The 13846-nt window shown below is 60.3% G+C and overlaps 1 protein-coding gene across 2 annotated transcripts in view; it reads right to left on the bottom strand.

Moving 5' to 3' along the window:
- Nucleotides 1-13846, bottom strand: part of SNX18 (sorting nexin 18) — a 178555-nt gene that overhangs the window by 151554 nt on the left and 13155 nt on the right. Inside the window, exon 2 of one of the 2 annotated variants that reach the window (XM_080678575.1) lies at nucleotides 9081-11473. The exons of the other annotated variant lie outside the window; for it this stretch is intronic. Coding sequence (XP_080534701.1) covers nucleotides 11220-11473 — 254 coding nt within the window. The 3' untranslated portion in view covers nucleotides 9081-11219. Of the gene's footprint in view, nucleotides 1-9080; nucleotides 11474-13846 lie in introns of those variants that run through there. 2 annotated transcript variants of the gene reach the window in all.

The following is a 13846-nucleotide window of genomic DNA, read 5'->3' as shown; positions in this document are numbered from 1 at the left end:
TCCTTTGCTATTTAACTTAAAGGTACATATACAGCGGCCGGCCCCGGCTCGGTGCCCCTTCCTTTGCTATTTAACTTAAAGGTACATATACAGCGGCCGGCCCCGGCTCTGTACCCCTTCCTTTGCTGTTTAACTTAACAGTACATATACAGCGGCCGGCCCCGGCTCGGTGCCCCTTCCTTTGCTTTTTAACTTAAAGGTACATATACAGCGGCCGGCCCCGGCTCGGTGCCCCTTCCTTTGCTATTTAACTTAAAGGTACATATACAGCGGCCGGCCCCGGCTCGGTGCCCCTTCCTTTGCTATTTAACTTAAAGGTACATATACAGCGGCCGGCCCCGGCTCTGTGCCCCTTCCTTTGCTATTTAACTTAACAGTACATATACAGCGGCTGGCCCCGGCTCTGTGCCCCTTCCTTTGCTATTTAACTTAAAGGTACATATACAGTGGCTGGCCCCGGCTCTGTGCCCCTTCCTTTGCTATTTAACTTAAAGGTACATACACAGCGGCTGGCCCCGGCTCTGTGCCCCTTCCTTTGCTATTTAACTTAAAGGTACATGTACAGCGGCTGGCCCCGGCTCGGTGCCCCTTCCTTTGCTATTTAACTTAAAGGTACATATACAGCGGCTGGCCCCGGCTCTGTGCCCCTTCCTTTGCTATTTAACTTAAAGGTACATGTACAGCGGCTGGCCCCGGCTCGGTGCCCCTTCCTTTGCTATTTAACTTAAAGGTACATATACAGCGGCCGGCCCCGGCTCTGTGCCCCTTCCTTTGCTATTTAACTTAAAGGTACATATACAGCGGCCGGCCCCGGCTCTGTGCCCCTTCCTTTGCTATTTAACTTAAAGGTACATATACAGCGGCTGGCCCCGGCTCTGTGCCCCTTCCTTTGCTATTTAACTTAAAGGTACATATACAGCGGCTGGCCCAAACGCTGCCGTCAGGTGAGCCCGTGAGGCCGTCCGCGGACCCCGGCGCCCTGAGGGCGTGCGGAAAACCTAGGGCAGGGGCTCGACCTCGGGCATGCTCAGAGCGAAGGGAGCGAACTTCCACCGACAAATCCTCACCTGCTAACACACACGGGGCCCAGCCAGGGGGGCGCGGTGCTGAGGCCGGCCTGGGCACCAGGGGTCACGGTCCAGTTCCCAGTCCGGGCACATGCCTGGGTTGTGGGCTCAATCACCGTGTGGGGGGGCGTGCAGGAGGCAGCCAATCAGTGATTCTCTCTCATCAGTGATGTTTCTCTCTCTCCCTCTCCCTTCCTCTCTGAAGTCAATAAAAATATATTTAAAAAAAACAGAAACAAAAAACAAAGGGTGGTTCTTGGAAAGGACCAAGTAGCTCATGGTGCCAGCCCTCCTCCCCCCCCAGCTCCCGCCTCGCCCACGGAGGGGCCTTCGTAACGAGGAGCGTTCACCGTTCTCTTGGGAGAGATGGGAACCTCTGCAGTGGGAAGTGAGGACAAGAGTCCCAAGCGTCCAGGGACATGGCACGGGAGCAGAGCGGGGGGAGCAGCGGCCTCGCGGGACAGCAGGGTGCATCCGGGCCGGGGACCCACTTTGGTCCCCGCGGGCTCCCTCGGCCCTGGGCCTCTCCCTGCCGCTTCCCATTGGTGCATCCCGGGCCCTGAGACCAGGTCCACACCCCCGCCCCCCCCACCCCGCAGCAGCCTCAGGCCTGCCGCCCACCCGCCCGTGGCCCCGCCTCCAGGCAGCGGGAGGACTGGGTGGCTCCGGGGGCCTGAGCGGCTGCACAGGAGGCAGGCGGCTGGGACGGATGGCCTGGCCTCAGCCAAGGTGCAGGTCCCCCCTCCTGCACCAGCTACAGGAGGGAAACGCCCCCTCAGAGGAGGTAGGTCTCCTCCCCCCCTGGCCCGGGCCCTGGAGCTGGAGGCTTCGGCGTCACAGGCGGCTGACATGCTGTGTCACAGCTACGAAGCCTTCAGACTTGAGCTGCGGGCCTGGGCGACCCGGTGCAGTCACAGGCTCACCATCAGCAGCAGCTCCTGGATGTGCCCAGAACCTTCCGCAGCCACCGGCCCTCTCCGCCCAGAGCCGTCCTGGCAGCCGCGGGGAGCACGCGGGCACGTGGTGTGGCCCGAGCAGCCCAGCCTGCCAGTGCGTGGCTTCCCCTCCGCGCAGGCGGGCCCTGACCTGGCCGACGCCCGCCTTGGCTCCAAGTCCAGGCAGAGCCAGGACCGCGGGTGGCCTCAGCCACTTCCTCATTCCTGAGCCCACGACCCAGAACCGGCCTGAAGGAGCCAGGAACGCCATGTGACCCCCTTCCTCCTGGCCGGTCCCGGGCTTGGCCCCCCTTTCTCACGCGCCTGCAGGGAGGCCACGCCCCCAGCTCTCAGGGGTCCCCACTCCGTCCCAACACCTGCTGGGGTCTCTCGCCTTGACAGGTGACAACACGTACGGCTCGGGTCACCCGTGCTGGCGGCCCCTCAACCTCCAGCCGGTCCCCTGCAGGGGCACAGGTTCGGGAGCCCCTCTCCTGAGGGGCGGGGACCCTAAGGGCCATGCTTGCCGGTTCCACCTTCACACACATGGTTTGTCACTGGGGCCGCGGCCTCCCTGTAGGACAGGCAGCTCCGGGTTCTCTGGCCAAAATGACAAGGTGAGTCCACGCTCCTTCATCAGCCCTCTCGGCACACCACATCTTCAAGGAGCCACGTGGGCTCAGGGGTGAGCATCGGCCCATGAACCAGGAGGTCAGGGTTCCATTCCCGGTCAGGGCACAGGCCCGGGATGTGGGCTCCATCCCCAGTAGGGGGCGTGCAGGAGGCCGCCGATCCATGATTCTCTCTCATCTCTGATGTTTCTCCCTCTCCCTCTCCCTTCCTCTCTGAAATCAATAAAAAAATATATTAAAGAAACAACAACAGGAGCCGCAGGGGCAACTTCGCTAATTTCAACAGCCATCCTTCTCAACTAGTGTAACACCTCCCCGCCAGGACGGGTCAGGCTGGACTCCTTCCAGACCCTCGGCGAGTCCGCGGCCGGGAATACACGCCGGACCGTGGCCGCCAGCAACGCGTGGTGCCCGCCGGACGTCGCCGGCACCGTGCACAGCAGACAAGCCTGGGGCCTGGACGGACCCCGGGACAAACCCCAGGAGCAGGCGGTGCGGGTTTCAGTCCCGAATCCCGTCTCAACTACAGGAAGTGCCAGCGTCCACGGCGTCGGTGTGGAGATCGGGCCCAGGCCGGAAATGACTCTGCAGGTGACGTCACCGAGGCCGCGTCAGAGGAAGGGCGGGCACGTCCTTTGTCCTCACTGGCCTTTCCCAGGCCTCTCTGGGGGAGAGCTGGTGGGGGTGGGGGGCGAACTGAATCACAGCTCACCTCAGGCCTGCTGCTCCGTGCCACCCAGTGATGTGGAAAGCATGGGGAGGGAGGGAGGGACTTGAAACCCTCACCATTAATAAGATACACTCAGCTGCGGAGGCCAGTGCACGTCACCAGCATGGACAGACCAGTGAAGAAACGGTGTCCTGCCGAAACCGGTGTGGCTCAGTGGATAGAGCGTCGGCCTGCGGACTGAAGGGTCCCGGGTTCGATTCCGGTCAAGGGCATGTACCTTGGTTGCGGGCACATCCCCAGTAGGGGGTGTGCAGGAGGCAGCTGATCGATGTTTCTCTCTCATCGATGTTTCTAACTCTCTATCCCTCTCCCTTCCTCTCTGTAAAAAATCAATAAAATATATTAAAAAAAAAAAAAAAAGAAACGGTGTCCTTGCCCAGGTTACAGGCGGCACGGCCGCGTAATGGAGGCTGCAGGTGGAACGGAGGCTGCTGCTCAGCTGACCTCACCGGGAGATGCTCCCAGATTCTACCAGGTCGGCCCACGGTAACCCCAAGGTCGTTCGAGGTGGACGAGGCGGGCAGGAGGGTCACGTGGGGTGCCTCGGTGCAGGTGTGGGGACGAGGCCACCGCCGCCTGCTGGCCTTGAGGAGGGAGGGCCCTTGGGAGCCGGGAAAGGCAAGAGGAAGGACGCTCCCACCACCGCCGGGGGGAGCGCAGCCTGGCGCCCCCAGGAGTAGCTCAATGAACTCTATTCTGGTTCCACCTCCCCGAACTGAAGGCAAGAAATCGGTGCTGTTTCAAGCCGCCGAGTAACGGACACTTTGCGGCAACGATGACAGGAAAGCGTCACGGTGACTCGGAGGCTCCCCCGGCATCGCTGTGAGGCTGCCAGCGAAGCCCAGCAGTGCGCCGATGCCGCCCGTGTGGGTTCCACGGCGCCGACGCCAGGCTTTCACCAAGGAGAACCGGCAGGCCCCGCGCGGCCTGCTTCGGGCCAGCGCTTGCCTGTCGATGGAAACCAGGAGAGGAAAACAGAGCAGACGGTCCAGTTCACCAACCGTGCTGCCGGTATTTGCACAGCAATCACAACACCCAGCCGGCGGGACCTCTGGGTGACTGCTCTTACCTCGTCCGACCGTCAGCCTATCACCAGGCCTGGCGCTGCCTAAACCCCGGGAGACACAGAAAGGAGCCGACTGGCTGGAGGAGGAGAAACGAGAGCTGCACCCGTGCGAGCAATGCCAGGGCCCAGGGAAGCGGGCCCGGGAGCTCGGGGAACGGCCCCAGCGGAGGACACGCCCGAACCCGGGCCCAGGGGAGGAGTGGGGTTGGGCCAGCGGAGGAGAGTCGGGGGCCAGCCCCGGAAGGGCTCGCCCGGTTAGTTGGCACCATGTCCGATATGGTGGGCGGGCGGTGGCACACGAAGCGGCCAGTGACCTGCCAGGCGCTACACAGCCTGTGCACACTGAGCAGTTTCCCCGTCTGCCCAACGCGCCATAACACCGCCCGCCTTGCAGAAGAGGGGGAGGGATTTGCCCGGAGTCTCAGGGCCGGGTAAGCAGGACGGTCCCGGGAGTCCCTCTGGCTCTTTTAAGACCAAAGCCCTAAAGAACGAAATCCATGCTGCGGTTCATGTTAATCGTTTATGTGTAACAGGTCATTGTTACCGACTGACAGACAGACAGATAGATAGATAGATATAGACAGATAGATATAGACAGATATAGACAGATAGACAGACAGACAGACATAGATAGATATAGACAGATATAGACAGACAGACAGACATAGACAGATAAATATAGACACATATAGACAGACAGACAGACATAGACAGATAGATATAGACAGATATAGACAGACAGACAGACATAGACAGATAGACAGATACAGACAGATAATAGAAATGTATTTATATAAAGTTATTAAGTTCAGAGAGGAAGGGAGAGGGAGAGGGAGATGGAAACATCCATGATGACAGAGAATCATGGACCGGCTGCCTCCTGCATGCCCCACACTGGGGATCGAGCCTGCAACCCAGGCAGGTACCTGACCGGGAATCGAACCCTGACCTCCTGGTTCCTAGGTTGACCCTCAGCTACTGAGCCATGCCGGCTGGACAACCCTCCTGTTTTAAGTTTGTTTGTTTTTGTTGTTTTTTTTTGTCTCCCCGTCAATTTTAAAATTTATCTTTAAAATAGAAAATACATTCAATCATTGAAATGCAAAGACATAAGAAGGTATACAATGAAAACCTCCCTCCCACCCACCCACCGGCTCCCGGACCCCAACCCGTTACCGTGGTGCCGCCTGTCGGCCGACGTGCTCACAACCACACGCGTCTTCTGACCTTCCATGGGGAGGACGACAGTAACACTGCTCTGCCCTGTGCTTTCCTCCTGCACGTTTTCTTGGGGAAACTACTCCCTGGTGCACGTCAAGAGCTTCCTCGCCTGGCTGTTGTCACAGTGACTGGCGACGGTTTGTATGGCGCCAGGGAACTGAGCGCCTCATTCACCAGGAGACCGCCTGCCAGCGGGAGCGCCTCCAGATCAGCTCCTCCCCGGGGCCTGGAGCGGCCGTGGGACAGCCCGCGGGTCAAGGGCGGCCCTTCTCCGGGACCTCGTTTGCTCTCCCGGCAGGTGCCCTGGCTCAGTGAGGCCCACGGGCTCACGGACGGTGGCCTCATACAGTTGCTGCGGTCCTGGCCACGTCGCGGGCGCCCAGCCCTCCGGCGGCTCACAGGGCCGTGCGTTCACAGGCAGGGCCAGGGCACCAACCGTGACTGAGGCACAGGCTCCAAACACCCGCGGGTTCTCGGAATCACCGTCAGCGTCAAGCTGGGTGGAGCTCGCTAAACCCGAAACGCCTCCAGCCTCCCGAAGCCTTTGTCTCCGAGGGAACCGCGGAATCTAACACTGCATTTTTCAGGGGTCCTCACACTTTTTAAACAGGGGGCCAGTTCACTGTCCCTCAGACCGTGGGAGGGCCGGACTATAGTTTAAAAAAAAACTATGAACAAATTCCTATGTGCACTGCGGGCCCGGGACGCATCGGCTGCTAAGCAGGACAGGCAGTGGCACCCGGCGGGCCGGATCCATGTCCTCGGCGGGCCGCATGGGGCCCGCGGGCCGTAGTTTGAGGAAGCCTGTATCTAGACCACTCGGGGCACCCGAAGCGGGACCGACCGCCGAGCTGTCGGCGACTCGGTCCCCACGAGTGTTTCGGCTCGGGGATGGCTGCGCGGCCGGCCACCGGAGGCACTGAGCTCGGCTCTGCAGGGAGCGCGGCGTCACTGGGCAATGTCCGCGTGGCCGAGGTCAGGGCCGCGTGCTGCCCGCTCCGCCGTCCCGGCCTCAAGTGCCCATTTCACAGCTGGGAAAGCACAGGTGGCGATGAGCTCGTGATCGATCGTGAACCGAAACAATCTGAGCTTCCTCTCGGCCGCTTCTGGCAGCTGATGCGGAGCTTCCTAGCATCTGGTGGCTCTGCAAGGCCAAGTGGGGGCTCACTGAGGGGGCCCCGGAGAGCGGGGAGCAGGCAGCATGGGCGAGCCGGTGCTGGGGTTCCTGGAGCAGGGGCCCGGGAACGGGCCGGGCTGGGTCAGGGGACAGCTGGCCCGGCAGGGGGAACGGCAGAGGCAGCTGAGGGCAGGCGCTCCTGCCAACAGGGACCCCAACTCCACAGCGCGCCTGACGGGAAGTGGTGTCCCCCTCCCCCCAGCAGTCAGGTGGTCTTATTCCTACTCCGTCACGCCTGTCAGGGCTTGGCATTCGCCATTCAGTTCCTACGTTTCCGCGAAGAGGCTGCTATGACGCGCTACAGACAGAAAGCCGCTCAGAGCCACGAGTGACCGCCGGCCACACGCTTTGGGAACCTGCTGTCATGTGTTAAGGACCCACTTCTGGAACGTTCACCCCGCCATGCCTGTCACTTAGAGACCAAGTACTGCCAAATGGTCCAGCACTTCACATACTGACCCATCCCACACTCAGTCGTCAATATAACCTAAGTGGGCCTCTCCCACACGCAGGCTGTAGACGCGTGGCTGTAGCTGTGACCCAGGCTGTAGCCATGACCCTGGCTGTAGCCGTAACCTGTGGCTGTAGCAGTGACCCTGGCTGTAGCTGTGACCCTGGCTGTAGACGCATGGCTGTAGCCGTGACCCTGGCTGTAGCCGTGACCCTGGCTGTAGCCGTGACCTGTGGCTGTAGCCGTGACCTGTGGCTGTAGCAGTGACCCTGGCTGTAGCTGTGACCTGTGGCTGTAGCTGTGACCCTGGCTGTAGCCGTGACCTGTGGCTGCAGCCGTGACCTGTGGCTGTAGCCGTGACCCTGGCTGTGGCCGTGACCCTGTGGCTGTAGCTGTGACCCTGGCTGTAGCTGTGACCTGTGGCTGTAGCTGTGACCTGTGGCTGTAGCCGTGACCCTGGCTGTAGCCGTGACCTGTGGCTGTAGCCGTGACCTGTGGCTGTAGCTGTGACCTGTGGCTGTAGCCGTGACCCTGGCTGTAGCCGTGACCTGTGGCTGTAGCCGTGACCTGTGGCTGTAGCCGTGACCCTGGCTGTAGCTGTGACCTGTGGCTGTAGCCGTGACCTGTGGCTGTAGCCGTGACCTGTGCCTGTAGCTGTGACCCTGGCTGTAGCCGTGACCTGTGGCTGTAGCCGTGACCCTGGCTGTGGCCGTGACCCTGGCTGTAGCCGTGACCTGTGGCTGTGGCTGTGACCCTGGCTGTAGCCGTGACCCTGGCTGTAGCCGTGACCCTGGCTGTGGCCGTGACCTGTGGCTGTGGCTGTGACCCTGGCTGTAGCTGTGACCTGTGGCTGTAGCTGTGACCTGTGGCTGTAGCCGTGACCTGTGGCTGTAGCCGTGACCTGTGGCTGTAGCCGTGACCTGTGGCTGTAGCTGTGACCCTGGCTGTAGCTGTGACCTGTGGCTGTAGCCGTGACCTGTGCCTGTAGCTGTGACCCTGGCTGTAGCCGTGACCTGTGGCTGTAGCCGTGACCCTGGCTGTAGCTGTGACCTGTGGCTGTAGCCGTGACCTGTGCCTGTAGCTGTGACCCTGGCTGTAGCCGTGACCTGTGGCTGTAGCCGTGACCCTGGCTGTGGCCGTGACCCTGGCTGTAGCCGTGACCTGTGGCTGTGGCTGTGACCCTGGCTGTAGCCGTGACCCTGGCTGTAGCCGTGACCCTGGCTGTGGCCGTGACCTGTGGCTGTGGCTGTGACCCTGGCTGTAGCTGTGACCTGTGGCTGTAGCTGTGACCTGTGGCTGTAGCCGTGACCTGTGGCTGTAGCCGTGACCTGTGGCTGTAGCCGTGACCTGTGGCTGTAGCTGTGACCCTGGCTGTAGCTGTGACCTGTGGCTGTAGCCGTGACCCTGGCTGTAGCCGTGACCTGTGGCTGTAGCCGTGACCTGTGGCTGTAGCCGTGACCTGTGGCTGTAGCTGTGACCTGTGGCTGTAGCCGTGACCTGTGGCTGTAGCCGTGACCTGTGGCTGTAGCTGTGACCTGTGGCTGTAGCCGTGACCTGTGGCTGTAGCCGTGACCTGTGGCTGTAGCTGTGACCTGTGGCGGTAGCTGTGACCTGTGGCGGTAGCCGTGACCTGTGGCTGTAGCCGTGACCTGTGGCTATAGAACAGCCTCGTGGCACTAGAGTTGCCGCGTAGAAACCACTCCACCTGCAATTAAATAGAAACGCAGGCTGCAGCGGATGTCCTCATGTTGTAAACCCGTGTCAGAATCATTAAGCACAGAAATAAAGACACAGAGTGGCATGAAGGGCATGATAGTTTATTTTAAAAAGCGGTACCCACTGATCGTCGTGACCAGCGCACACATTATGATGGCTTTTCTCTTGGGTATTCACATCGCAGTATCTTTTATACCGAAATGTTTCAACAGGACCAAGAACGTTAGAGAAGTAAAGACTCAGCTGGAAACGAGCACGGGGACTCCGGGGCCCGCGCCCAGAGAGCTACCTGAACCCTCCCGACAACCAGCGGCACGGCACGGGGCCACGAGGCACCACGTCCTCCCGGTCGGCAGCGCGAGCGCGCACTCCTGCGCCTTCGTCTGAGTCCGTATCATCGCGGCCCTGGCCACTGTGGCCAAGCCCGAGCCTCTGAGACCCCTCAGGCCGTGTCCAGGCCGCAGAGCGTGAGCTCGGTGATTTAAAAAAGCAAACCAAACCACCGGCCACAGGAAGAGGCGGAGAGAGCGGGTTTCCACGCCATGTGAAAGCACGTGCTTATTTGTCCAGCACGGACCCCAGCTGAGTAAATGCTAGAAGCACAACCTCCAAACCTGCCACGAAATGAACGGTTATACACACGTGGGTCTTGCTTATCAAACTGTACGTTGCCACCAGCGAGAGGCAGGCACTCCGCAGAGAACCATGTGTGTGGTCACAGCCGCCTCCCGGGAGGGGACCTAAGGAATACAGTGTTGGTAACAGTTATGAGACCCTGATCTTAACAACCCTGCCCACAGGAGAGTCCTTTCAAGAGTAATTGTGCTGTGGAGTAATTATTCTGGTAACTGCCCTCTTCCGTAACCGATGTGACTCCCCAGTATTTCCAACTGGCCTCTTTGCTTCTGCGCTATCACGCCCGCCCACGGTTCTGCGGCGGCGGAGTACGTCTCACTTCCCAAACACGGCAGGCACCTAACCTGTCAGTGACGTTCGCATCTCTAAACGCAACCAGATGGTACTGAGCTCAGCAAGGATGAAAAACGTGGAGATCCAGCATGTCTAGCCAGAAATGTTGTGCTTTTTAAAACAAAGCTGCTTTGGAATCTTTTTGGTATGCGTCAGCCTTTGTGTTTTCGTTAAAAGAATATATTTAAGGTAATTTTTAATGTTAAATGTCCTGGGGGCTTCTCAGTACTTAAAAATAACAATTCTTCTTGCTCTCAGCCTCTGGAATAGAATTATTTCTGGTCCCTCCTCAGATCAGCGCTACTCGCATCCCGTGTAACACTGAAGTTACAGGCATCCCTGAAAAGTGGTCGATTAAGTAAACGAGTGAGTGAGTCACAGTGGAGTCTCGATCGTTAACAGTGCAGATCCGTGAGAAAACACTGAGCAGAAAGAGAACCTTCAAGCTAAAAGGAAAGAAAAGACCCTCCTAGCAGAGCCGAGCGTCCTCACTGAATCTGTGCTTGTCCCGCGGGCCGGCCCCTGCCTCCGCGGTGAGCGGGGTGCGCGTGCCCCGCACACAGGCCTCCGGGACGCGGGAGGGAGGCCACCCGGAGCACCGAAGGGAGCTGAGTGCCCCATCGCCTCCCCAACGGACCGCACGTCCCGGACGAGCACGGGCCCTCTGCCGCGCTCACCCGTCGGCCGGCGCCAGCTGCCCCTCCGCCCGCCCGGCGCCACGTGCCGTCACCAGCAGTCTGTCCCTGTACGCACCGGCCTTTCGCTCTCTCGATCAAAAAGTCGTGGTTGCTTTATAAAGGGGGCGGGGAAATGAAACCCGAGTCTAAAGGCACGAAGTCGCACAGCTGCTCTCGTCGGAGTTTGTAAACAGAGAACAGGCTGAAGAATTTCGGGGACCCCAGTCTGTGGGCGGGAAAGGCATGGGGCAGGCTGGCCCGGGGCTCCCCGAGACCCCGCCGGGCTCTGAGGTCTGCCAAGTCTGCGCTGAAGACCCATCCTCCGGAAAGCGGTAAGGCAAATAGTATAATCGTATCCCCAAGTTACATGGTAGTGTAGGCGTACATAGTGTAACTGAGCTACAATGCGGTACTGTCCGGTTACCGACCGTGTCACGGCCCCGCCCTGCGCCAGCGCACAGCCAGCCCAGCGGCGGGCACAGACGGCCTGGGCCGCGCGGGCGCCGGCAGCAGCTCTGAGCGGTCCGTGCTCTGCGGCAGAAGTCACCCTTGGACGGGAGGGCGCCGCGCGCCCGTCACTAGACGCTGTCGTACTTGTGAAGAGCCTCTTCCAGCTTCTGCGTCACCTTCTGGAAAAAGATGATCTGCTGCTGCAGGAAGTGCTGCATCTGGGCCTTGAAGTCGCGCACGCGGACCTGGTGGAAGTGGTGGATCTCGGCCAGCGTGGCGAAGGAGATGGTGTTGCAGCGGGCCTGGATGCCGTCGGCCTTCTGCGCCTCCATCTTCCCCTCCTCCACGTGCCGCCGGCTCTCCTTCACCTTGGTCAGGGCGCCTGCGGGGAGAGGGTTCATTAAAACACAGGCATGGGCCCCAGGAACAGATGGGCGGAGGTGGGTTACAGTTGCTCGTATATAAAATAATACAGTAATTAATACAAGAATAAACTGTGTCGCCGACTCACACCTGTAAACCCACCTTTGCCTGCTCTGTATATTGAGTTTTATCATAAAAACAACGCCCCAGAGGACGCACACCCACAGCCTCGGAAAGTCCCGGAAGGAACCCTGTGAGGCCCAGCACGGGACCTGGAAGCGCGCTGGCCCCACCGCAGGGCGCAGGCCGAAGCCAGGCCCGCATGACTGCTGCCTGCAGGGTGAGCGGCGCACCGCGGCTCCGACCGCAGTCCGCCCGGAGCCCGGAGCTGGGAGGAGCCCGCGGCCCGTGGAGCGAGACCCGCCGCCTTCCTTAGGGGCGGGGCGGACGATGACCTGGAAGGAAGCTGGAGGTGCCAGAGCCGCCTGTCAGGAAATGTCACCAAAAGGCATCTGCGAGGGGCAGGTGGGGACGGGGCCCGCAGGTGCCAAGCCCGGCCGGCCCTCCCAAGCACGGTCACATGGAGACAGGCGGACGGTTCGGCGTGGAAACAGGACACCGTGGCTCTCGGGAATGAGTGATGCCGGCGCTCGAATCTCTGGACACGCAGCTCCGGAATCCAGGCGCCTGGCCCTCATCCTACTAGCCCGGGCAAGGAGAGAAACGTCTAGAACACCTGTCAGCAGCCTGAGGGAAGCAGGAGGGAAGCTGTTGGGAAAGGCGGGTTTACCAGCGACAAAACGCACAGGGAAAGCCCCATTTCTAAATCTCTCCCATCGCCTACAGATGACGGAGCGAGGTGGCAGCAAATAAAGCCCGCGGAGGGCAACCAGTGTGTGTTCCAGACACAGCTCAGACCCAGAACTTGCAAGCCACTGACAGCATTAGGCACACGTGTGCATGTGTGTGCATTTTCATTTATTTTTTCTAAAGGCGATTTTTCAAAAAATCCTCACCCAATGACATGCTTAGAGAAAGGAAGAAGGAAACAGAGGAGAGGGAGGGAGGGAGGGAGGGAGGGAAGGAGGGAGGGAGGGAAGGAGGGAAACACGTCTGGGTTGCCTTCTGTACCGGCCCCGACAGGGATAGAAACGGTACGTGCCTGACCGGGAATGGAGCCGGCGAAGTCCTTTCTAAGTGGATCACATCCTTAAGGAGTCAGGAGAATCGGAGACACATTTTCCTCCCACATGTGAATTTATTTAGGAAATAAAACAAACGCTGCTCTCTTCAAAGTGCCCAGAGGTTCCGGGGCAAGAACGTGGCTTCATGGAACAGCCTTCAGGGAGGACCTCGTGTGTGCGGACAATGGCCCCGGCACCAGGGCCTCCGCAGCTCCGGAGGCAGCCGCCGCTCGGCTCACCGAGGCCAGGCCACCGCCACGACCCCACGTGCAACAGCCGTGAGTGAGCAGGTGCATGGAGTGGATCCGTGTCCAGGGAAATGCTCAGAGAGCCCTGGGCGGGCTGGGGTGCTGAGGACGGGGCGGGGGACAGGCAGCCGCACATCACAGTCCACAGGAGCTGCCAAAGCGCAGCGGTGCATGCTGGGTACAGTCCACGCGCGGCCTCTGCCCGCGGCACCTTCACCCCAGAACCCGAGAAGCTGCTTGACCTCTAAGCCTCTCAGCCTCCAGGGAGCCGAGGAAGAGGGGAGAGGGGCCTGAAGGGAACTGACTGCACAGCACACGCACCAGGTGTTGGAAGGGAGGCCGGAGTGGGAATGGAAGAACCGGGCGGGCCGAGGCGAGCAGGAGGCTGGGCGGGCTGGGAGGAGGGTCGGCCGCCCACCCTCCCTCACCTCCCTCACCTTCCTCACAGGCCCCCTCTGTTCGACGTGCGATGCAGAACCTGAGTGTGTGAAAGAAACTGTCGGCTTTGAAACCTCCCTCTGGAATCCCTACCAACCTCATTCAATCCACTGACTGCGCCGGGAAGTCCTTCGATACTCAGACGCTGTCTGGCTTTCCTCCCTCTGCACGAGCACAGTGGATGCCACAGACCAAAACACCGAAAAAGACGCGCATTTGGAAATCTAAGCCCTAACGCACCTGGAGGGAGGGCTGTGCGGCCCCCTCGCCACCCCACGGGAAGAGCACGTGGGGCAGAGCTACCGCTATGGTAGCAGCGATCCCTTAGGAATACGTGGGCAGCGCCTTGGTGCAGGTGGACTCCAGGCAAACAGTCATTTTGCCAACTAGGAATGAAGCACGGAACCCACTGGGAGGAGGAGAGCACCCAGGAGCCACTTCCGCGGGGATCGGGTGAACCGGCCAGGCAGTCCGTCAGAGCCACTGCATGGGGGGCGGGCGGCAGGGGGTTTGTTCCTGTTT

Source organism: Plecotus auritus (assembly GCF_963455305.1).
Source record: "Plecotus auritus genome assembly, chromosome: 7".
Taxonomy (NCBI): Eukaryota; Metazoa; Chordata; class Mammalia; order Chiroptera; family Vespertilionidae; genus Plecotus; species Plecotus auritus.
The sequence above is the reverse complement of the archived record's forward strand: the minus strand, read 5'-3'. Positions and strand labels throughout refer to the sequence as shown.